The 26,275-nt window shown below is 39.0% G+C and overlaps 1 protein-coding gene across 6 annotated transcripts in view; it reads right to left on the bottom strand.

The window, feature by feature from the left end:
- Pdxdc1 (pyridoxal dependent decarboxylase domain containing 1) overlaps window positions 1–26,275 on the bottom strand; it is a 59,685-nt gene that overhangs the window by 21,563 nt on the left and 11,847 nt on the right. For 5 of the 6 annotated variants that reach the window (XM_006983876.4, XM_076577815.1, XM_076577817.1 and 2 more), the window contains exons 2-12: window positions 21,881–21,954; window positions 21,367–21,432; window positions 19,049–19,129; window positions 16,611–16,757; window positions 15,148–15,337; window positions 11,891–11,959; window positions 9,630–9,708; window positions 4,096–4,180; window positions 3,213–3,261; window positions 2,961–3,062; window positions 1,404–1,529 (exon numbers count right to left, since the gene is read on the bottom strand). In XM_006983876.4, coding sequence (XP_006983938.2) covers window positions 1,404–1,529; window positions 2,961–3,062; window positions 3,213–3,261; window positions 4,096–4,180; window positions 9,630–9,708; window positions 11,891–11,959; window positions 15,148–15,337; window positions 16,611–16,757; window positions 19,049–19,129; window positions 21,367–21,432; window positions 21,881–21,954 — 1,068 coding nt within the window. The remainder of the gene's footprint in view (window positions 1–1,403; window positions 1,530–2,960; window positions 3,063–3,212; window positions 3,262–4,095; window positions 4,181–9,629; window positions 9,709–11,890; window positions 11,960–15,147; window positions 15,338–16,610; window positions 16,758–19,048; window positions 19,130–21,366; window positions 21,433–21,880; window positions 21,955–26,275) is intronic. The other variant, XM_006983879.4, reaches the window with a different exon arrangement.

Here is a 26,275-nt window from a genome sequence, read left to right as displayed (position 1 = left end):
ACGGAGTGCTTTCCCTGTTTCCAGGTGAGAATACACAGATGGTACCATCTAAGGCCTTCACCAGACACCAAATCTGCTGACATCTTGACCTCAGATTTGAGCATCTACAAATAAAAGCAACATGTTTTTTGCTACTCACAAATTACCCAGTCCAACGTATTTTGTTTTAGCAGCCAAACAGATGACATTAACCTATAACAGAATTTATGTTTTTCATAATCAGTTTACCTCTAATACAAAGAGAGATTTGTCCCCAGAACCTTACAAATAGGAAACCCAAGCTACTGTATTAAAAATATCCATACCTGGGAGCTGGAGATGGCTCCGCAGTTAGGAACACGGGTTACTCTCCCAGAGGACCCAAGTTCAATTCCCAGTACCCAAATGATAGCTCACAACCATGAGATTCCAGTTCCAGGAGATCCAATGCCCTCTTCTGGCCTCAGGTCACCAGGAATGCACATGGTACACAGACACACATGCAGGTAAAACAATCATACACATAAAATAAAAAAAAAAATCTTAAAAAACAAAACAAAACAAAACCAAAAACCCATGCCCTCTAGCAGAGTTTAGAGCTTATGGTACTGAGAGCTTCTGGGAGAGGGAAAGTTCCTTTCTTTAAGGTATGGCTCTGGTAGGTCTAACACATTCTGTGAATGGCTACACACAAAGAGTATACTGGCAATACTAATGGGACTTGATAAGTAAAAAAACAAAAAGAAAAGCAAAACAGAGTAAGGTGGGTATGGAATGAATGGGATTTGCAAGAGTTGGGGGAGGAGAGTGAAAATACAATATATGAAATTCTAAAACCATTAATAAAAATACCTATAGAAAACCCCATGCCACTTACATTGAATTTTTTTTCCCTTCATTCCTTTTTTTTTAAATTGATTTTTATCTTTTTATTTTGAGACAAGGTCTCTCTATGTAGTCCTAGCTATTCTGGAACTTGCTATATAGGAACAGGCTGGCCTCAAACTCAAGAGATTCTTCTATCTCTGCCTCCCCAAATGCTGGGATTAAAGGTGTGGGCCACTATACCAGGCCTCTACACTGAATTTTCAATTTTTATATTCCCTCTCTCTGGAAGGCCAGTCAGTCAAGAGCAATATTTATGCATCTTCTCTTTTCTTGGAAGTCAGTTTGTGACTGTTCTCATTCCAGGATGACACTGGCATATTCCTTTTCATCTGGAAATAATGTTGGGCCAATGCCATCAGTCTCTCCCAGAACTCCAAAGAAAACACATATACATGAGACACTTAGTTTGCTTGCTGATGAGATGGTACACGAAGGTGACAAGGTACTGGACACATATACCAAAAGGAAAGATTTTCCTGTCACTGCTTCTGTGGAGGAGTCTCTGCAACTCTTCTAATGTTCCAGTTTCTACTCACCAGCTGACAGGCATGCTTTATTCTTTCCACAATGCCATCCAGTCCCAAGTATTGTAAAGATAACCACAGCGGCAGGGCTCGGAGTTTGTCTGCAGGCTTATTTGATGTCAGACCAGCAACTAGTGTCTAAAAAAGAGAAGATAGGTGCACTGACCAGGGCTGCTGGAATGTCAGCACTAACTAGCAACTCTTCACTACATACTTGGAATGTATCAAATGCTATGATGGATACCTGGCTTGCATTATCCATTTAGTGCCCTAGGTAAGCTTAGCTCAGAGACCCAGCTGTGCTCAAGGATTCACAAGTGAAGAGAGGCAGAGCTAATCCTGGTGAGAATCCAGATGGGGTATGTTCTAGAGCCACAGTTCTTAGCCATTTAGGAGGCAGCCTCTTGATAGGTCACTATGAGCATATTTGAAATTGTTGGCCATTTTCAACTAAGCAAGATATCAACTGTTTAAGCAATAATCATTAAACATTTACTTTGCATGCATCTATCGTTAACACATCTGCCAAAAAACACAATTTAGTGTTTAAACCAAAATATTAGGTTATAACCTGTACTGGAAAATGTAGGTCAGGGGTCTTAAATGGTAATTCTATTTTTGAGAATCTAATCTCTGGAAAGAATTTAATATGTAAAAGGATATTTATTGTCTCATTAACAAAAACTTGGCAACAACTTAAAAGCCAATGAATGACCATTATTAAGTAAATTGTGATCAAGCAACAGAAAGAAAATCATAGTCATAAAATGCCACACACACAGAAAAATAATCTTTCATATACATAAGGAAATACAGGCATAACTGAAAATATTTAAAGTATGGCTTCCTGAGCTAATGAGATGGCTCAACAGGTAAAGGCACTCATGTGAGTTTGATCACTACAACCCATGGAAAGGTAGAGGGAGAGACTTTCACAAATTCATCCTCTGACCTCCACATGTGTGTTGTGGTATGTGGACTTCCCTATCACTACCTCCAATTTTTTTTTTAAGGTACGGATTCAAATTTTTTTTTTTTAAACACAGAGCCTATGTATCCCAGGTTGGCCTTGAACTCCTGATCCTCTTGGGTCCACCTTCCAAGTGCTAGGATAACAGGTATGCTCTACCACACCCATTTTATATGGTGCTGAGCATGGAATCCAGGGCTTTAGACATGCTAGGCAAGCAGTCTACCAATGGAGCTCCAGCTCCAACAACTTTTTGTTTTTATTTTTGAGACATGGTCTTACTATGTAGCCTAGGCTATACTAAAACTTGCTATGAAGCCCAAGATAGCCTTAAACTTGAGATTTTATTGCCTTACCCTTACAGGTATGTGCCACTATGCCCACTTTAAAAAAAATGGTATTGGAGGGTAAAAGCAAGGTACAATATGCATGCATAAAAATGCCATAATGAAACCCATTATTTTGTATATTTGCCCAAAAAAAGTATTTAAAAAAAGGTAACAGAAGTAGAATTAAGAAAAAAATTCCTTTATTTCTCTCAATTCTATTCTGTAAGGCAATTATGAATACCGTTCATTCCCTAGTGACAGTCAGCTCACCAAGGCAGGATCGTCATGTTTGTAGAGAGTCACTGCAGGGACAGCTGGTAAACCTAGCCATGGGCCAGGAGTCAGTGTCATGCTATCACATTTGGTTGCAGCCTATCAGAAAGAGAGTTTTGTTCATTAGGTGACCAAAGGACATGAAACACAGTCCCTCTTACAGTCGTGAAAACTATGGAAAGCCAGCATGGACTGAACAGACTAAGCTCCTTCTTATCACCACCAAAATTCAATAAACCAACAACATACCAGCACAGACGAGGAGACATAACCTAGAGCCAATGTTGCCAGATTCACACTGGAAGAAAAAGCACAGTCTAAGTTAATGTGACTTATTCCCTAAGCAGTACTCTACAAGAGAGAAAGAACCAACTGTGCTGTGATAAGGTGACATGTGACCATCTTCACCTATGTCTTTTGTTTCATTAGCATTTATTAAAGCAAAAGATGGGAACTACAGAAGTTCTAAAGAAAGCTTTAAAATGCACTTTTAATAAAAACATGTTTTGGGGGCTGTCCTTGCTTATTTAAGACAATGCACACACTATTCTGTATTTTTCATTGCCACTCTTCCTCAGTCACTGTTCTTTTTGTAGAGGAAAGATAAAAGGACCCTTATCATCTTGGACAATGTGATGACATGGGCACCTGGCTGCCCTGCACCTGCTCTCCCTAAAGATACTCCAGGGCCTTCTGTCAAACCATCCTATCACCTTTAACAACCTATGACTCAGGTGGAGTCACTTACCTACATCAGGTGTCCAAAACACCTCAACCATCAGAGAACTCATGGAGCATGAAGCTGGAAGTGAGACTAGGACTTCTGCAGTTACTTTTACCATAATAGAAAAAAATCTCTCCAAGAGCCAAAACATAGGAAATCAAGCCAAGTAACCATGATTAGGGGAGAAGTGGAGAGGAATATATGGAATTCTGGTTGACACTGTGCTTAAAGCCAATCCCAATACTGGTCTTTTCAGTTGTACAAAGCAATAAAATCTCCTTTTGCTTTAGCCAGTTTTGTCATCTGTAATCCAAGCCTTTAATGATAAATATCACTCTAAGTGTTGGTCTGGGCGTCCACTCTCCAAGAAGACCAACATGGAACTGACCAACCTTACCATGTACTTACCCTTCCACATGAAGCCAGATGTCATATTGCTCACAGAGCTCCTTCAAACGTCCAATCTTGTCTGTGTGTCCGACAGCTGCAGTTCCTAAAACAAAATAAACAGGAGCATTAAAAAGCAACTCAGTGCCTTCTGGCTCTTTACAGTGAGGGAGTTTTCATGTACATTTATATAGCATCTCCACAGGATGGATGACTTAAAATCAATACTTGCAAGTTGGTTTGTGTAAGTTTTGAAGAATGTGCCTCCTTTATAAGTAATTTTGTACTGAAATTGTGTACTGGATTTTAAATTCACTAGACCTGTTGAGTCATGGAAAACTGCCAAGTCTGCCATCAATACTGTGGGACTCTCGATTTATGCCTGCATTCTATCAGCATTCTCTTTAGAAACTTCAAAGCTTTGTCCACAAGCATTTGTAACTATTTTCTCTTTCAGATTATGTCTTGTCAGTGTGAACTATTTTACACTCACTATTCTAGGTATAGTACTTCTGTAGACATTTGCTCAAGATATCCTTGTTCATTGTTATCTCCACATCCTGAGTTATTCTGATTTAGGTATCTCCTTTATAAAAAGAATATGTAAGATGAGTTTGGGTTTTTACCACACAGGTTATTATAAAACATGTATTTTGAAGACTACTTAAACATACATCATCCCTCAGTAATTTGCACTATAGACTTCATTGAGCACACCCCTTTCCAGACAAAACTTAAAATATAGAGTCATGTATTCCCCCAAATGCCCTAAATTTTCAGTTAATAAAATCCCAACTAGTAAGAACTTCTACATCCTCACTATGGCCTTAACAAACTCATCTTTAAAAAAAAAAAAAGGTAATGTAGGCTGGCAGTGTAGCTTAGTTGGTAGAATGTTTGCCTAGCATACAGAGAACTCTATGTCAGATCCCCAGCACCACATAAAGTAGGCATAGCAGCACATGCTTGTAATCCTAGCACTAAGATCAAAAGTTCAGCATGAGATACATGAGACTTTTTATCTCAAAAAAGGGGTTAGGGAACTGGGGAGATAGTTAGGTAAATTGCTTGTCTCACAAACAAAGTTTAGCTCAACTGAGGTACCCGGAAAGGACACTCCTGTGATGATTCACATTACATTTGAAGTTTAGACTTTCTATGCTTGAGAGACCAAAAAGCAAAACATGCTTCTAACATGTAAGTCCCTAACTTTTACAGGCTGTACTCTAGCAGCCCACATTCATTTCTCCCCGATGCTGAAGACTGTTCTTAAATTACTGATCTTGTAAAAATTTGCTGTTCTTATGAAATAAGAGGTCATAGCTAACTATTTATGCTTTTGTAATCAAACTTGCTTACTCTGATAAAAAAGAGGACAACTGCAAGATATATATGTTAAAATTAAGACCCTGCCCACACATAGACAAAATACATATAATCTTGTGGGGTTTGCCTTTATAAACCCTGGACTGATATGACTAGCTGCTGCATCTGGAGGGTGCTCTCAGCTGAAGTCCTGGTGTCATGAGCATCCAGCACCAGTATTTCTGTTTTGTTTTGGTTTTTTGAAACAGAATTTCTCTGTGTAGCCTTATTGTCTTGAAACTTGATCTGCAGACCAGGCTGGTCTTGAACTCACAGAGATCCACTGCTGTGGGATTGTCTGTATGCCAAATTGCTCTGATTGGTCAATAAATAAAACACTGATTGGCCAGTGGCCAGGCAGGAAGTATAGGTGGGACTAACAGAGAGGAGAATTGAGAGAACAGGAAGGCAGAAGGAGTCACTGCCAGCCACTCCCATGATAAGCAGCATGAATAGATGCCGGTAAGCCACAAGCCACATGGCAAGGTATAGATTTATGGAAATGGATTAATTTAAGCTATAAGAACAGTTAGCAAGAAGCCTGCCACGGCCATACAGTTTGTAAGCAATATAAGTCTCTGTGTTTACTTGGTTGGGTCTGAGCGGCGGTGGGATTGGCGGGTGAGAGAGATTTGTCCTGACTGTGGGCAAGGCAGGAAAACTCTAGCTACAATCCACTTGCCTCTGCCTTCCAAGTGCTATGATTAAAGGCGTACACCACCACTATGCCCAGCACCAGTATTTAATAAAACCTCTTACTAAAATTTATCCATGGTCATTGTGAATCTCTGTGTGACCAGACTAATAACAACTCTAACCTATTGAGCTGCCTGTAGGCTGTGCAGTCCGGGTCCCCAGCCTTGTGAGCTGTCCCCCATGGTGGGATGGGCTTTGGTGATGCAGCTAACCCTAATAAAACTCAATGGTTTATCAAGTTGGACTTTGGTGGTGCCTGTATTTTGGTCTGTAGTTAGGATCCCTATCTGGGGTGAGTAGACATATATGCCGTGTCTCCCCAGGAAAACTTTTGTCACACAATACCCTACCAGGAATGTCTGTAGCTGCTTGATCCCTATCAGCATTAGGCACTTTTTGTCCCTGCAGTAGGACTGGAGCCAGGGTCTCAGGCACAGCATAAAACATTCTATCACTACACTACATCTCAAGTTCTCACTGTGGTTTTACTTATTATTTTATTTTATATTTTGAGACTGTCTAGCCCTGAACTCACTATACAGGTTTAGACAACCCTGAACTTCAAACTTCTTGTCCCCACCTCCAGAATGCTGGAATTACAGACATGTGCCACCCACATTTGGTTCACTTAGACTTAAGGATCAAAGCCAGAGCTATGAACATACTAACATGTACTCTACCAACTCACTGAACTACATCCCACAACTTACTGTGGTTTCTCCATTCAGCCCAGACTGACCTTGAGTGTTGATCTTTAGGCTTTAGCCTCTGAAGTGCTGGGATTGTAAACTATGATCTAAGTATGTATAAAACATATGCAGCTGAACTGTATTGTTCTAATGATACTGATATTAAACATCTTTTCAAGTGTTTATATGCCCTTTGGTAAAGAATTCATCCAAATGCTGTTAATTTTAAAGCTGTCTATCACCTTACTGTAATGGGGCCCCAGACCTTAGCACAACTGACTCCATGATGGATGTGCCATTCAGGCTGTAAAACACAGCATGTAGACAGCATCACCTGCCAAAACTTAAAGGCCTAATCCATCAAAGCCCATACGGTTCTGGGAAAGTCTCAAAATGTACTAACCTTACTTTTCAGCTTCTGTAGTTCTGCTTCTGGCTAACTATTCTTGTTAACTGAAGTATGTTAACCCAGAATATGTTTTTTAATGCTTAAAGGCTCACTCGGAGAAAGACTTAGGGCTACGCTGGGATTCTGAATGTTGGAGCCCACCGAAGGTTCCTAGTGGCTTTACCCAGGACTGCATAAGAGGATGACTGGGTACCAGGTGTTTGGAAGGGTCTACACTTGGCTGTATCTAGCAAGGGGGAGGCCTTTTGCCCCTCCCCTTGGCATTTTTATAAAAAGTCCTTTTGAATAAAGTTCTGGGCCAGTGGTTAAGGACCCAGGCCCACCCAAGGCTATACTGTGTTTCTATCTGTTTCTCTCCCCTCCATATTTCTATCTAAGTCTCTTATCCGTCACTCCTCAAGAGTCTCTGGGGTAAATAAATTTGGGAGCTGGTCTCCCACATCTGAACACCAGTGTAGTCAATGGCTGGCTAATAAAGACTTTCTATTGGCTTAGCTCATGTCTGATCAGTCTTCTCTGGTGAATACCCCACAGCACTTACTACTGAAGTACAAAGTAACTTTACATATTTTAGATATAAGTCATTTGCTAGAAAAGTGTTTTGAAATACTTTTCTCAGTCTACTGCTTGCTTTTCATTTCTTCATCTTTTTTTGTTTTTTAAGACATCGTTTCTCTGTGCAACAGTCTTGGCTATCCTGGAACTCATTTTGTAGACCAGGCTGGCCTGGAACTCAAAGAGATCCACTCACCTCTGCCTCCTGAGTGTAGTGCTGGGATTAAAGGCATGAGCCTCCACGCTGCTTTTCATTTCATAATAGGGCCTTTTGTTTTTGTTCTCTAAGATAGATTCTATTATGTAGCTCTAGCTGTCCTGGAACTTGTTATGTAAACAAGGCCAGCCTTAAACACAGAGAGATCTCCTGCTTCTGCACCTCTAGTACTGGAATTAAAGGCATGAGCCACCATGCCAGCTCAAAAAGTCTTCTCAAACAGCAAAAGCTTCTTGTTGCTGGGGACTGAATCCAGGGCCTTGTACTTGCTAAGCACAAGCTGTACTAAGTGATATCCTAAATCAAGTTTTTCATTATTTTTTGGTTTTGTTTGAGGCAAGACCTTGCTATGTAGCCTTGGCTGGAACTTGTTACACAGAGATTGTGACAGGGCTTGTTTAGGGATAAATGACTCAGAGACAGAGCCTATAGTTCATTTGGGCCTTCTTAAACTTCTTATTTTTGCTAAATTTACTCATGTAGTTTTCTTAATTTTTTTTTATTAACCTGTGTATAAACATGTGAGATGTGTATGGGGGTACACACATGCCATGGCCCCCATGTGGAAGCTAGAGGATAACTCTGAGGAGTTGGTTCTCTCTTTCAAGCTTTCTATGAGTTTAGGGAACTGAAATCTGGTTGTCAGTTGTTACTGGCTGGTTTTGTGTGTCAACTTGACACAAGTTAGAGTCATCAGAGGAAGGAGGCTCACTTGAAGAAATGCCTCATTGAGATCCAGCTATAAGGCATTTTCTCAATTAGTGATCAATGGGGATGGGCCCAGCCTATGGTAGGTGGTACTATCCCTAGGCTTGTGGTCCTGGGTTCTATAACAAGGTGGACTGAGCAAGCCAGGGGAAGCAAGCCAGTAAGTAGCTCCTCTCCATGGCCTCTGTATCAGCTCCTGCCTCCAGGATCCTGCCCTGTTTGTGTTCCTGTCCTTCAGTGGTGAACAGCAATGCTGAAGTGTAAGCCAAGTCAACCCTTTCCTCTCCAGCTTGCCTTTTGGTTATGGAGTTTGTTTGAAGCAACAGAAACCCTAACTGAGACATCAGGTGTACATTATCATGCAGTAAGCACCTTTCCCTGCCAACCTATATTGCTGGCCCATTTTAAAGGCTTTTTGATGCTATTATAAAAGACATTTTAAATTCAATTTCTTATTTATTACATTTATTTTGTGTGTATGTGTGGGCACTCATGCCACAGAGTACAACAAAGTCAGAGGACAATTTGCAGGATCCTGTTCTCTCTTTTCACCATGAGATGGAACTCAGGTCATTCGATTTGGTGGCAAGCATCTTTATCCACTAGCCATCTTGCTGGCCTTAAATTCAATTTCTAATTGTTTATTGCTGGATAAAAATCTAGAAACCTTATTAGGTTCACAAACCAGTTCCAGGAACTTTTCTTTAGTTTCCCTAAGAGTGCCACTCCTTGATGAGGCCTGGTGTCTTACTTCTTTAACATCAGCCCTTAGAAGGCCAAGGCAGGATTACCATGAATTCCAGGCTACCCTGCGCTATAGAACAGAGACTCCATCCTGACAAAACACCACAAACAAGACCCTGTCTGTTAGGCCAAGTACACGGTGCCCTTGTACATACGAAGTTATGATACCTACCAGCACTTGCAACAAGCAACAAGGGCAGTCTTCCTCTTTCTATGTCATCTTTGATCAGTTTCTCAAGAAAGGCAATGTCCTAGGACCAACAAACCACAGAAATGTGAGCCAATCAGTATAAAAGGTATAACACTGAAAAATTACAACTGTATTTGTGGTGTGTACAAATGCACATGTGCCTGTGTACCAGAGCACATATGTGCCAAAGTCCACCTCAGGGTTGTTCCTCAAGAGCCATTTAGCTTGTCTTTTGAGACAGAGTATATCACTGACCTAGGCTGGTCAGCAAAGTTCATGGAGTAACCTGACTCCACCTCCCCAGCAATAGAGTACAAGCACGAGCTACTATGCCTGGCCTGAATTCTGTTGTTGTTGTTTTGAGACAGTGTCTCACCATGTAACTTTAGCTGGTCTGAAACTTGCTATGTAGACCAGGCTGGCTTTGAGCTCATGGAGATCCATCTGCCCTGCTGCTCAAGTGCTGGAATTAAGAGTGCTAGGATTAAAGACATGTGTCACCACACTCGGCTAAATTCCTTATTTTTAAAACCCACAACTACACTACTAGTGAAATTTTTTGAAGTGAATTCTGGGGATTGAACTCAGGTCCTCATGTCTTCTCAAGAAGCACTTTACTAATTAAGCCATTTCTCCTCCCACCTAGAAGGCTCATGTAGCCCAGGCTGGCCTTGAAGCCTCACTCTGCTTCAACCTCCTCATGGTGTACACCATGTTTGGTTTTATGAGGTACTGTGGCTCAAACCAGGGCTGTATGCATGCTAGGAAGCACTCTACCTAAGCTAATGCCCAGTGAAAAATTATGAATCGAAAAGCACAGATGACTCAAAATTAGTAACTCAAATAAGATTTTTTTTTTCATGTTAGGATAACTATTTACTCTTGAATTTCAGACTTAAAACATTAAAATCTATTCAGTCTTATTAATATATATATATATATATATATATATATATATATATATATATATATATATATATGAAAAGTATTTTAAAGCCACTGTATGCTACCTGGACAAAATGCACATTAGAAGCACTCAAAAAAAACAAAAACAAAAAAACAAAAAACCAAAACCAAAAAAAAAAAAAAAAAAACCCAAACATTTGTTTTCTTGTGGTTTAGAGAATTTAGAGTTCTGAACTCTGTTTTTATTTTATTTGAGGCAAGGCCTCACTGTATAGCCCTGTTGGCCTGGAACTTGCTATGTGAAAATTCACCTGCCTTAGCTCACTGGTGCTGGGATTAAAGGTATGTGCCACCACATCTAACCTGAATTTTTCTGTTTAAAAGACTACTATAATATTAGTAAATGTTCATTTGAATGACATTTACAATCTTTCCATGAAGAGTCTTTTACCTTTCTTTGGTATCACTAAGTGATTTATTTTTTTTCCTATTATTAATATTAAAGATTCCAAAGTATTCCTCCTACAGAAATTTCATAATATTTAAATTTTAATTCTTAACAATTTTTGCTTCCCATAATCATAGACAACAAAATAAGTTTTCTTTATAGGTTAATTAGAATAATTAATAGAGATTAAAGTAAATGCACATTTGCAAGACCAATATTCCTAGTTTTAAACATTCGCATTTAAAGAAATACTTTCTCATTCCCATAGAAACATAAGAAAACTATTTTGAAAAGAGAAATGCAAAATCTTAGAGTTTATCCCTTGTCTTCTGCTTTTAACATCAAGATGTTTATCTTTTGCATGTGTAAAAAATTATCATAACTCAACCCTAAGATTACATTGAAGGGCTTCATTTTAAAATCTATCCATTCACATTATAGGAAGATCACAATTCTGAAGCTAGCCTGGGCTTCCCAGGAAGATCTCAACAAATAAAAAAATAAAAGAAGATATGCCCACTCAAATCCAGATAGTAGTGATGGCTAGCTAAAATTCTGAGCTTGAAGAAATTTTTATGCTTACTTAGGATGAATGACAATGAAAGGGCTGGGGAGAGCACCTACTCAGCATACAAGGAGCCCAAGTATCAAACAACCCCCTCCCACCACCCCAAAAGAAGCAGGTGATGAAGTAATACATATACCTTTAGAGCTACACAGGGTAGCCTTCATTCGAATACAAAAGTACACACTGTACCACAATGGGAAGACTGAAGCAATAAACGGGTAAGCTAATAACTATCTGGAAGCCAGCAAACAACATCAAATAAAAGACATGGTTTCAAAATGCAATTCTATATTACCACAGAAACCCCAACCAAGAACTCACCATCTGATGCTGGGATCCAAACATAGTGTTACAGGGCACACGACACAAGCAGGGCAGGGGTAAGCCAAGCTGCAAGAGGAAACACCATTTACTTATGACTGAGAGACTGAGCAACAAAAACAAGCCACAAATTATTCTTTAAAAACCAAAATCTCAGTGAGGCATAATGGAATATGTCTGTTATCTTATTACTGACGCTGGAGATCACATGTGTGAAGTAAGCCTGGGCTACACAGTGAGACTCCTACCTTTAAGATAATAAACAAAACAAAACAAAAAACTCCCCTCAAGAATTCAAGTTTATAAATACATCACGTTAAAGGACATTTGGAAAGTTAGTCTCACACCCAAAGGTGACTTAACAAATGATTTATAAGAGGACACAATCTAAACTTTTTTAAATGAGTCAAGTAACTACCTTTGATATAGTCTAAAGATGTCAAAAAAAGTCTTTTCCAAACCAAGAAACTACATAAGCACCCTGCATTCTCAGGTTAGGAGGATGATTGGGATTCTTTCCTCAGTTGTTTAGAGAACAGGGTCTTATTTATGGTTTCCCCTACCCTTAAAAAGCAATAAATACGGATTAGAAGAAGTATATTGCTTAAAAGAAGCAAAGTCAATGCCATGGATGGAGAAAATTGTCAAATTGGCTTTACAATCGTAATGTTTAGTTTCCAAACACAGGGGGTTTGTAGTTTTAGGAACTGTAAACAGGTGTAGCACAGAATGGTTCATTCACACATTACCTCTAGAAAGGACATTTTGTGGTACTTTTTCCTTTGGCAGTGCCAGAGATTGAACCCAGGGTTTATTCATGTTAGGCAAATGCTCTGCTACTGAGCTACACTTCATCCCTTACTTAAAGTATTAAAAAAAAACAAAGCAAAACAAAGATTCACTTCAAAAGTGAATCCTGAAATCCTAGCACTTGGAAGGCTGAAGAAAGAGAATGGCCAGTTCAGAGACACTCTAAGCTACAAAATGAGTTTGATACCAGCCTGGGCTACACAGATGGTAAGATCTCATCTGATAAAAATAAATTGGGTATGGTGGCTCACATTTAGTCAATCCTCCTGCCTCTACTTTCCAAGTTCTGGAATTAGAGCACCAACAAGCCCAGTCAGACTCTGTCTTAAAAAGAGCTAAGGTAGAGGCATGGGTGAGTACAAGAAGAAGAGAACTTGACTTGCATGGAAACACTTGGGGTTCAATTCACAGTACCACCAAAAGAATGAAAACAAACATCTTAAGATGCCTCCTGTAAACTACCAATCTATCACCGTTATTGGTTACATATATAGCATTTTGTAGCTATATTATAAATACATGATTTTAATAAATCTGGTTTTCTAGGCATTAAAAACTTGAAAAACCACTAAAACATGATATACTCCTGTTATAAAAGCAACTAAGCCCAAAAGAACCATGTAAGTGCATCTACATCCCTTTTGATAGAATATAGGACAAAATAAAGTACTCTTTGTCTCTGGGTACTCAAAACCACTGAAATGTATCTATTACACATCCTTTCTAAATTCAATAACATTTTTTTATTTCTTTGTGTAGTCCTGGCTGTCCTGGAACTCACTCTGTAGATGAGGCTGGCCTCAAACTCACAGAGATCTGCCTGCCTCTGCCTCCAGATTGCTGGGATTAAAAGTGTGCGCTACCACTGCCGGGTTAATAACATTTATTTTGAGATATAACAACACTAAGGAGTGTAAGCTGGTGGAATTTTTCTTTTCTTTTCTTTTTTCTTTTTTAATTTTTTGTATTGGTGGGGCAAATGCCACAGTAGTCAGAGGACAACTTTAGAGAGTCAATTCTCTCCTTTTCCTTGCTGAAGCAACATCTCCTTTCTGGTTTGTGTCATGCTACATACTCCAAGATAATTAGCCTGTGAGCCTCTGGGCAATTCTCCTGTCTCCAGACCCCACATCACTGTGGGAGCGCTGGGATTACAGAAGTATGTCAGTGTATCAGTTGTCTTCTATGGGTTCTAGTGAAAAAGCCATCCTGCCAGCCCTCAGTCCGCACTCTTTGTATAGTACCAAAAAAACATACAAAAAGATCTTTTTTTTTTTTTTCAACTTGATACAAACAGCAGCTGGAGAAATGTGTCTACATGTTTTAAATGTCTAAAGAATTGAGGGGCTTGAGAGATGGCTCAACGTTAGAAATGTTTGCTGAGGATATGACTGGTTCCCAGCATCCACACTAGGTAGCTTACAACCATCTGCAACTCAGCTCTAGACCTCCACAGACACCAGTATACATGTGACATACACTTATAAACACACATACATAAATAAAATTGTCTTTTTAAAAAGTTTAAAAGGTTGAGTGGTGGTGGTGCACACCTTTAATCCTAGCACTTGAGGGGCAGAGGCAGGAGGACCTCTGTGAGTTCAGGCCAGCCTGGTCTAGAGAGTGAATTCTAAGACAGTCAGCACTGTTACATAGAGAAACCCTGTCTCAAAATATCAAAAAAAAAAAAACAAAAAAAAAAAAACAAACAAAAAAACATAACAAAAACAAAAACAAAGAAAAAAAAAACAGAACAAAACAAAAATTTAAAATATAAAGCATTGGGGCTACAGGTGTAGGTCAGTGTGTACAGCCCCTGCTTAGCATGTGTGAAGCCTTGGGTTTGAGCTCTAGCAGTACAAACCAAAAGCAAACCACTTGGCAGCTTCTTTAAAATATCTATCTTTAGGGGGATAGAGCAATGGCTCTTGCTGAACTGCATTTGGTTCCTGACAGCCATACTGAAATGTTCACAATCACCTGTAACACCAATTCCAGGGCATGTGAGACCCTCTTCTGGTCTCTGTGGGAACCTGCATAAATATAATGCAGATACAAATGTGCAAGCACACACACATACACACAAATAAAATAGTACGTATTTATTTTTGAGACTGGGGACATGGCTTAGAGGTAAACATTTGCTGCAAAAGTATAAGGACTATAGTTTGAATCCCCAGAAACCTATGTAAATTCGAGGTGAGAGTAGTCATCCACTTGTAATTCTAGTCCTGGAAGGCAGAAACAGGGGATCTGCAGAGCAGGCTCTGGATTTGACTAAGAGACTCTGACTCCATGAATGAGATGAAAGAATTTTGAGGATGACTCCTGACATCAACCCTGGGCCTCCATGAACACATACATACCTACTGACACAGACATATAAAAATAGGAACACATATGCACATGAAAAAATGGGGGTGTTAAAAACCTATTTTTTACATTACCTGATTACAAAGGTATTGGCCCAGACCAGGTCTAGCAGCAGCACTAAGGTATATGACAGGTTTTTTGTTATGTAACACGTCGAATCCGTCCACTACAAAGTCTTCATAGCGAGAATGAATGGCAAGCCTACAGATCTTAGCAAGTCCTTCCCTCTCTTCCTCATGGAAATAAGCACATCCATTTTCATACCTATTAAGAGATCTCATATGTTAATGTATTCTCTTTAATTTTTAAAAAGATTTTATTTTTATTTTATGTGTGTTTGCCTGCATGTATATGTGTGTACCAACGTGTGCAATGCCCAAAGAGGCCAGAAGAGTCATTGGATCCCCAGAATTGGAATTACAGATGGTTGTGAACAGTCATATGGGTGCTGGGAATCAAACCTAGGTTTTTTTAGAAGAATATCCAGTGCTCTTCACTGATCAGCCACCTCCCCAGCTGCATATTAATATAGTCCTATTTCTAGTTAATTCTGACTTTTTTCAGTAGTATAAAATCATGAAAGCAATTCTTTTCTCATAGACACTATACAAGGCAGAGGAGACACAATGTCTGGCTACTCACTATAGTGCAGGTTATAAAGGAAAGAAACAAAGACTCATCATCCACACCTAACTCCAGAAATAAAATGAGTAGAAATGATGGAAACAAAGACTAAAGTCCCCAGAAATGATGAGCCTAGAGACAAGGGCTCTTGCTTGTTCCACGTGGAGGCTTAATGCTACAGGCTGACATGGTTGTTAGGAGTTTCAGCACTAAGACATCTGAAATAAATGAAGCATTAATGTGCTCATTTAATCCTCAAATGAAATAGCTATTTATACTCTCCGCACTTAATACAAGGAGAGGTTAGCCAACCCTCTTAGGCATGGAGAGGTTAAGCAACCCTTAGAAGAGTCAAATCCATATGTAGCATCACAAAAACATTACTCACAAGCCACACACGTCTGATTCTGACTCATCTTTAGCCACTTTGTAAGGATAGCTGGAAAGGTAGCTGGTCTGTTAAGAGCACTGGCTGCTCTTCCAGAGAATCTGGGTTTAGTTCCCAGCACCCACATGACAGCTCATAACTATCTGTAACTCTAGTTTCAGGGAATTTGATGCCCTCTTTTGGTCTCCTTGGGCACTGTACACATGTGATGCATATCCATATAGGCAGTCAAAATACTCATACGTGTTCAACAACAACAACAAAAGTAGAGGTGGGCATTGTGATGCACGCCTTTAACCCCAGCACTTGGGAGGAAGAGGTAGGCAGAGCTCTGTGAGTTTGAGGCTAGTTTGGTCTATATAGCAAGTTCCAGAACAGCCAGGCTACATAGAGACCCTGTCACAAATAAACAGGTAAACCTAAAATTAAACAAACAAACAAACACAATCCCTCATAATTTCTTTACCAGTAAATAAACGAATCCTTAAAAAAACTGCAACAAAACCCAGCTCGTAACATCTTTACCTGAAAATCCGGCGTAGCCACAAGGTAGTGTCTGAAAGTATCCTGGTTGTAAGTTTTCTCAGCTTCTCTTTGTCCAGAGTTGAAATATAAGCACCCAGACTGTGACCCAACAAAGCCATGTGACCTTGTTCTCCAATATTCTGGATTCTGTTGATCAAAATCATTAGAGTACTAAGAACTGATCATCACCAAAGAATAGAAAAAGAAAATTTAAACAGTGTTTCACAGAAATTTGGAAGATTTTTAATTCATTTCATGTCCTACAGAGAAATTCAGAAAAAAATGTGTATGAGGTGCTGAAAGTTTGGGAAGAAAAATACCTTTAATATTGAGCCCTAAAAGATAAATGTCCTTCTCTTTACTGACAACACAAACTGCTCTTAAATCCTCTTAAACTATAACTATCAGCCTTAAGAACTATGGCGGAGGGCTGGAGAGATGACTCAGGAGTTTAAGAGCACTAGCTACTGCTGTAGAGGACCCAAGTTCTGTTCTCAACACTCACATGGTGGGTCACAACCATCTGTAATTCCTGTCCCAAGGGATCCAAAACACTCTTCTAGCCTCCAAAGGCATCAGGCATACAAGTGGTGCACAGACATACATGCAGGCAAAACATCCATACACATAAGATAATGATGATGAAGATGAGCTGCAGAGGAAGGGTGATGTAGCTCAGCTGTAGAGTGCTAGCCTACATGGACACCTACACATATGTAGCATACATTCACACAGACACATATACATAAATAATTTAAGTCTTTAAAAAGGTCCGTTTTTTTTTTTTAACAACTTTTAAAAAAATTCTGAGGCTTGAACTTGAGGCCCCACTCATGCGAGGGAAGTGTTCTACTACTGTACACCCCCAGGCTCAAGTAAGTCTTAAAACATACAAAAATACATAATCTAGTTCATAAGAAAAATATTATGCTGAAATATCTCACCTTATATTTCTCACTCACTTATCAAAGATCCTTAAGTTTGCTAACATCATTACAGCAAAGGTGTGGGGAAAGTATTCTCACACACTGCTGGTGAGCCTCTGGATTGACTTATCTCCTAGGAGCACTGGGCTCTATCAAATTCAAAATGCACATATGCATTATCTGACCCAGCATCCTACTTCCATGACTTATTCCTCAAACACATTGCCACTGCAAGAAATGACATATGCTTAAAGTTATGGCACAGCAATGTTTGTATCAGTGAAATAGGAACATAACACAAAATTCTATCCATAAAATTCTATTCATCTATTCCAAGTAAAATAAAGTTGCTCTTAACAAAGAGAGCTCCTTGTATGACATGTGATGAACTCCAAGTCCTAAGTGAAAAAAGAATCAGGACACATAGATAGTATTTAAGTACTGGATGGGGTGTGTATGACTGTTTTGCTTGTATACACAAACACATAAAATATCTGAGGAAGAATAATAAACTGGTCATCATCTATAGCCATAAAAGAGAACCAGGTAGGGAGACCTATGTGTGTGTTTCAGTACTGGGAATTGAACTCAGGGCACATACATGCTACCACAGCCTAGAGCACTATTTTTGTATACCCTTTCTTTTCTGCTCAATTTTTTTCTGTCTTGTTTTTAGTGTTGTTATGTAGCCCTACAGTGGCTTCAAACTTGTGACCCCCTTGCTTCTGCCTCCAGAATGCTAGGATTACAGGTGTGTACCACCATGCCTAGTTTATCTTCTGCCTTTTGAACAAGGAGAATATATTACTGATAGCAAAAAAAAAAAAAAAAAAAAAAAAAAAAAAAAAAAAAAGAAGACAAAGTGAAGATCTATTTATTTAAATATACTGGACAGATGAATAAATAAAGCAAAAGGTGATTCACAGACAATGAAAGCTAATCAATTTAACTGTAGTAATTCTTAGCAAGCTAAAGAAAAAATTTAAAAAGCATATGGTACCTCAGTCCTTCCAGTGGCTCTTCATAAGACCTAATACCATAAAAATGTCACTATTTACTTTTAGAATATAAAAATATCAATATAATTTTTTGTTGTTTTTTGAGACAGGTTTTTTCTGTGTAACAGTCCTGCCTATCCTGGAACTAACTTTGTAGACCAGGTTGGCCTTGAACTCACAGAGATCCACCTGCCTCTGCCTGCCTTCCAAGTTCTGGGATTAAAGGCATACACCATTACCAGCCAGCCTCAATTTAACTTTTAATGAAATTATTATTCAATGAAGTTTCTTCCTTGAGCCACTCAAGAACAGACTTTTTTTTTTTTTTTTTTCCAAGACAAGGTTTCTCTGTGTAGCCCTGGCTGTCCTGGAACTTGCTCTGTAGACCAGGATGGCCTCGAACTCACAGATCTGCCTGCCTCTGCTTCCCAAGTGCTGGGATTAAAGACATGTGCCACCGCCGCCCAGCTAAGAACGAAGTTTCAAAGATAAACTGCCAACATTCCTCCATTACCGGGTGCTCTGGGGCTCCTCATCTTCATCTCCGTGCATCAGATTTTGAACTAACTGGAGGATGCTCACCATATCTTGCCCACTGCAGAACAAAAAGGGTTAGGTGGGTAGAAAGAACACATATGCCCCTCCCCTCCATCTTACAACCATTTCTCTCATTCAAACAACTTGAAGATGTTTTTTGTTTTTGTTTCCTTTTTAAACATTTGGTAGCTAGCTACAAGAAAAAGAATGTTTAGAGACAGTTTATATATTTTCAAAAACATTCCATTTATGTAACTTTACTTATTTTTTGACCCAAATATAAGTTTGATTTTTGAAAATATTTCCAGTCTTGCTCTAGTTGTATTTCTATAATGGATCATTTCATTCTTGAAAAGCAGAGAATATTTAATTTAAGTATAAGAGCCAGTCTTTATAAAATGTTCTAGGCCATAAGCCAACAAAAATTCTCTATTGACAAGACTCTGGAGTCTTGTCCACTTGAACCAACAGCCTTAAACATGTAATCATTTGTTTCCAACCCTTATCCCAGTTGGAAAACTTGAGATCTGCTTAGAGTATAAACAGATACCAAATAGAGTATAAATAGATAGACTGACTTCTATCCAAGATATGCTATTAACTACTCATTATATGAGATGGAAACAGGAGAAAAATGTCAATGACTAAAACGGTATGAAATGGCAAGGCAATTTATGGTGCATAAGATGTAAAAATACTCTATAAGCATATTATTGATAAATATTTTCTTCATAAAAAAAGAAGCATTGGATGGATATAGTGGGGATCGGTAGAGAACTTGCCTAGCATGTATGAATTCTAGGTTCAATCCGAGACCACAAACACAGAAGTAAGAAATAAAAGCACCACCATCAAAACACTGCTCCAAACCCATCTCCCCAAGGTGCTAAACTGAAATGAAATGCTCTGATCCTTTACAGTGCAGAGGGAAGGGAAGGGGAAGGAAGCTCAGGCTCACTTGGCTGCTATCCTTGTGACCTGGAGTGAGTGATCCAAAGTGGCTGAACCCAAGCATTATAGATCGGAGAGGAGATAATCAGACAGTGCCTGTAAAGCACTCACTAGCTTCAAATACTAGACTTTAGCATTATTAAATAAAGATAGATACTCCTGACCACTGTTAACAGTGTTTTTAATGTGCTGCCAGTCTGAGAATTCTTAGGAGATCTAGAGAAACTTTTGTGTAATTAGGAGAATAAACAAGTCCTTGTCCCTTCACATCTGGGATAGGAGACAGGATCTACTTCCTATTCTGAGTGGTGAAAGCTCTATGAGACTTCAAATCAGCAGGATCCATGCTACAAGCTGGAATGACTGAAAACATTGTATCTGGGAGTGTTGGGCATGATATTTGCTGTATGGTGTGATACTTCCTCAATGCTTTCTTTTGTAATCTTGTACAACTTATATTCAGGTCAAAGAACAATTTAAGGGAGTTGTACTGTTGACCTAAGTACAGTTTCCTGGTTATAAAAGAAAAATCGTTTGTCTCAAGGAAGCTGGACTGGGACTTTCATTGCAGACCAACTGCTAGCATCCTGTGAAAACGACAGCCAGCTACTTCTTTTTCACTAGTAGTTCAAACCACAGGACTTGATAAATTTGCTTTAGCTGCAAACAAATTAATCATTCCAGAAATAATTAAAGCTGACATTTTCCTTTCATTTACTATATTATGGGTTTTTCATTTTTTGTTTTGTTTTTGAGACAAGATCTCTTTATGTAGCCCTGGCTGTCCTGGAACTCCCTATGTAGACAAGGCTGGCCTTGAACTGAGAGATCTGCCTGCCTCTGTCTTCTGGGTGCTGGGATTAAAGGCATACACCACTATGCCTGGCTCATTTACTATATTATAAAAATTATAAACTATACCAAGTTAAAATCTCTCTCACAGTAAAACTCAGTCTACAACAGAGATTACAGGTTTCAAGAAAGAACTAGTTTGCTATCCCAGTTATAGCTATGAATTCATGAATGGCTTTTGATTGTTCTGAAAAGAGGCCAGGTATGGTAGGGCATGCCTGTAATCTAATACTCAGAAGGCTGAGGCCACCAGTTGAAGATTGCCGCCACCTGTTGAAGGCAAGCCAACGAACAAAAAGTTCTGAGAGAGAACAAAGCTAGTAAGTTCACTGTTATCACCAACCAGCCAGTTTTCTAATGTTCTGCTGAGCAACTACTTAAATTATCTTGGTACTCATTCAAAGTAAACTTGTAAGAAAGTAATGGTAAAATTTTGGGTTAAGAAAAAAATGTATATCCTAACTAAAGGTATTGATCCTCATTGCCACCTACCTGCCCTGGAGTGGCCCTGGAATATCCTCTGATACTGGCTTCTTTCCATTTTCCTCCTCTATTCTTCTGGTTTAAAGGAAAGAAAGAGTTGACTATGTTTTAACCAATTTCTAACATATGAACATGCAAACACATGATTTTACACAGAACATTTAGTGACTGATGAATGATCTTAAACACATTCATTTCATCTCCCTAGACCCCAGATAAACTTGAAAAGGAAAAGAATGTAAAAACAACCGCTTCGTCAGTTGACACCTTATGTAACTGAATCTATACTAAGAAGTATTTAAATACTTAAATCAACACATTCCATGGCAGAACTAAAAGGTCCTTCCCAAAATTTCAAAATCCTTTCATTGCAAAGCACTTTCTACCCAATACCTGCAGCTTTAAAGGCAGCAGAATCTGACATCCTAGAGATAGAGATATCTTTAACAAGAAGAAACCAGAACCACCAGATTCAAAACTGGCTGGACATATCAACAGGGCAGCCTCTATCCTACATGCTCACCTTTGACTGTTCTCCAGCATCCGCATCGCCTCCTTCAGGTTCTTTCCCATTTCAGCTAATGTAGGGTCTGCTATCTAAGAAATGAACCAAAAGAGGCAAAATTTTAACATTCTTCTATTACTACTTTTTATTTATTTCTAAAAACAAACCTTTTCTGTAGCCTAGGCTATCCTAGAAATCATGGCAATTCTCTTGCCTCAGTCTTTCTCTCTAGTGCTGGGATTACAGGCATGAGCTACCACATCTGACTTTATCTATTACTTCTGTTATATAATTCATTCAGACAAATCAAATGCAAGTCCACTTCCCTTGGATTTACTATAAAATGCATAGATTTATTGTACCACATAAAAGTATAGCACACAAAGTAATAGTTCCCCAGCCCTAACCTCTTAGTGGAACCCATTTTCATTTTACATATACCTCTGTAGCTTGCTGTTGCCCACTTTACAGTAAATATTGCCTCAGTCAAGAAGCCTCCTTCATTCTAGTGGTTACACCTTACTCCATTTGTTGAATATACCACACATAAAATTTAACTAGTCCTAAATTAATTGACCCTGAAGTCATTCCCATTTTCTATCTATCTATCTATCTATCTATCTATCTATCTATCTATCTATCTATCTATCTATCTATCATCTATCTATCTATCTATCTATCTATCTATCTATCTATCTATCTATGTAGTATGCTACTCGTTTTTATCATTGCAGTAGGCTAAAAATCATCTTACCTATTCCCTTTCGATAAGACCCTGGTGTCTATGAATGTTATATTATATGGCAGTCTTTATAAATGTGATTTAAGTTAAAGATCTTGAGATGGTTAGAAAACCTTTACTATCCAGATGAATCTAAAATGTAATAAAATATATTTTGTTTATGATAAAGACAGAAAGAAACACACAAATGCACATACATACAAAGATTACATGAAAAGTGAGTAGAAAAACTTTGAAGATTCGGGCTTTAAAAACTAATGACATGACCCTATGAACCGCAATGCTGATCAACATGGCACTAACTCTAAGGGTGCAACAGTGGCAATAACAGCACGATGGTAACCAACAGCTGTCTAATTAGACATAAGGCCTGCTCAACAGGAGGGAAATCATGCCAGCTACTAGAAACCTAGTTAACCACCAGGGGCTAGTGAGATCATCGATCTTAGAGGAGAACCTACTACTGCCTCCTTACTAAACCAGCATAACTGCATTCTAAATATCACACAGATATCTTATAGCTCAGGGATATCCCATAGCTCTTATCCCTCATCAAAGAAACTTCTCTTTTCAATAGAAAGATACGTTAGAGAAAAACAAAATGAATCAAAATACAGAGAAGAAGTGATCTGGGGTCCAGGCCCAACCGATACATCTATAACACAAGTCCCACACATAAGGTTCAGGAAACATGGAGAAAAGGGGTGCCAGAGGACCAGAAAGTTGCTATGACATCGTGTCTCCTAAAGATGACAGGGAAGCTTCACTCATGATATCACAACAATATGGTTTCCTAAACAAGACCTGAAGAAGTACAACAGCAATAAACATGCTAAATCTTATAGGGCCCCACCCACATACAAAGAAGTACAGGCAACTAAGGAATCCTGAGAGCACAAGAAATAGTTCTCCCCAGGGGTGAGCCCCAATTGGTTATTTATTGCCAAATGGTCAGCTCTGAAATCACAAATACATAAATTATACTAAATAGACTAAGCAGGTGGTATAGGGAGTAGTAATAACATGGAAAGCAAGAAATGACAGGAAACAAAGAAAGGGGGGAATGCTAGTTTTCCTTTGACTTAAACAATAATTTCTGTTGTGTTCTAAATAATTACAACCATATTGCAGATAAAGGACCATGATTTCCAGGGGGAATAAAGAGAGGAACATGGGAGGGGTTGGAGGGAGGAAAGCTAAGGGGAAAAATGATGCAATTTTAATTTTTAAAAAAAGATTAATTAAAAATGACATGGTCACAAGCTGAAGGATGTTAACACCCATTAGAATTAGAATGCCCCTTCTTGTGAGTTCAGCTCTGGTAATCTTATGTAGACTAGGGATAGGAATTTCAAACTTCTGGCCCACAAAACTGGATCTCAAGCTGGGTTTTAGTGGTACATGCCTTTGATCCCAACACTAGGAGGCAAAGTCAGGTCTGTGAGTTTGAGGCCAGCTTGGTCTACAGAGCAAGTTCCAGGATAGCCAAAGCTGCACAGAGAAACCTTGTCTCAACAAACAAACAAACAAACAATCCCCCAAAAGAACCCCAAACCAAACCAACCAACCAAACAAACAAACAAACAAACAAAAAACCCTAGAACTCAAAATCAGTCTCCCTCTTTTTCTTCCTCCCCACTTCCTTACCCTCACCCCACCCTGATTTTTTTGGGAGACAGTTTCTTTCTACATTACCCAGGCTGGCATCACAACTTTCAATCCTGCCTCAGCCCCCGAGAATAACTAGAAACAGGCATGTACATGTCCAGCTTCGCTTCATGTATATTACACTACTAAGTTTGTGATTTGTTCCAGCATCCACAGGAAACTAATTTACCCATAAGCCAGAAGATGATGGCTCTATCTAGAAAAAGCTAAGTGGTGTCCTCTAGAACGTGGAGTGGGAAGATGACCCTCGGTCAGAGAGGGCATTTATGTTTGTTCCCTTTTGTTCCCTTTGGATTGTGTTCCATATGTATACATTTATCTCCCTCCAAAAAGAAATGAAACAAAAGTATTTTTAATTCTTAAAACATTTAAATTTATTTTAATTATGCCTTATTTATGGCAATTAAAAAATTTTAATTAAAATACAATTACATAACTTTGCCACTCCCTCCCATCTCCCCATTGTGCCCACTTCTCCCTATGCACCTCAAATTCAAAGCCTGTAGCTGGAGTTTTCCTGCCTGGCCCACAGTCAGGACAAATCTTTGTCACCCGCCAGTCCCACAGCCGCTCAGACCCAACCAAGTAAACACAGACACTTATATTGCTTACAAACTGTATGGCCGTGGCAGGCTTCTTGCTAACTGTTCTTATATCTTAAATTAACCCATTTCTATAAATCTATACCTTGCCATGTGGCTCGTGGCCTACCGGCATCTTCACATGCGGCTTGTCATGGTGGCGGCTGGCAGTGTCTCTGATTCAGCCTTCTACTTCCCAGAATTCTTCTCCTCCTTGTCCCGCCTATAATTCCTCCTGCCTGACTACTGGCCAATCAGTGTTTTATTTACTAACCAATCAGAGCAACACATTTGCATACAGAACATCCCACAGCAAAAGCCTCTTCTTTTTACTTATTATTGTTACACACACACACACACACACACACACACACACACACACACACATATATATTTCAAATAAATATATAAATTTAACCTGCTGAGTCCAAGATTTATTTTATTATTTAGTTATGTGTGAGTGTACATATTATATGTATATGTGTGCCCAGAGTCCAGAATAGGGAATTAAATCCCCCAGAGCTAGACTTAAAGGTAATTGTGAGCCACTTGATGTGGGTGCTGGGAACAGAACTCAGGTCCTCTCTCCATCTCTCCAGCCCCAAGTTATTAATTCTTATAGAATTAAAACATACACAAGGGCCTGTGAGATGACTCAGCAGTTAAAGGTACTTTCTACCAAGGCTGATGACATAAATTAGATCTCTAGCACACACATGATGAAGGAAAGAACCAACCTAAGTTGTCTTCTGATCTACACACACACACACACACACACACACACACACACACACACACACACAGAGTGTAATTAATTATAAAAACCCCCAAACATCTTTCTTTCTTCTTAATCTCCATAGTACTTTTAGGGAAAAAAGTCTTGCTGCCCCAACTGCTATACAACATGAGTTGTTTTGTACTTACAGAAACTCCTCTGTCAATGTAGTTCTTGAAGGACTTGCATTTCTCTTCATACTGCTTCACGTACCTAAGCATTTTCCACAGCAAGTCTGCAATATTGTCTATTACATTTAGTAGCCCTACGTTACCTCCTCAAATCATTCAAGAAGTTCTATTCAATTTACCAATATCAGAAACATAAATTGTTAAATTTTAGATAAGACATTAGGAGTCTAGTTTGCAGTTCCTGTAAGCCTTACAACAAATGGGAAGGAGGCCAGGTATATGTGCAATCCCAGAACTAGGGAAGCTGGGACAGGAGGATTACCTTGAGTTAGAGGATAGCTTGAGTTATAAAGTGAGACACCATCTTAAAAAAAAAACTAACCAGAGATGGCTCAGTAGATAAGAAACATGCATGGCAAGTGTGAAGACCCAAGTTTGAATTCTCAGACCTCACATAAAGTCAGACATAGCTGTGAGTCTGTAATCTCCCTGTTCCTATAGCAAGATGGGAGATAG

Source organism: Peromyscus maniculatus, chromosome 8 (assembly GCF_049852395.1).
Source record: "Peromyscus maniculatus bairdii isolate BWxNUB_F1_BW_parent chromosome 8, HU_Pman_BW_mat_3.1, whole genome shotgun sequence".
NCBI classification, from domain to species: Eukaryota; Metazoa; Chordata; class Mammalia; order Rodentia; family Cricetidae; genus Peromyscus; species Peromyscus maniculatus.
The sequence above is the reverse complement of the archived record's forward strand: the minus strand, read 5'-3'. Positions and strand labels throughout refer to the sequence as shown.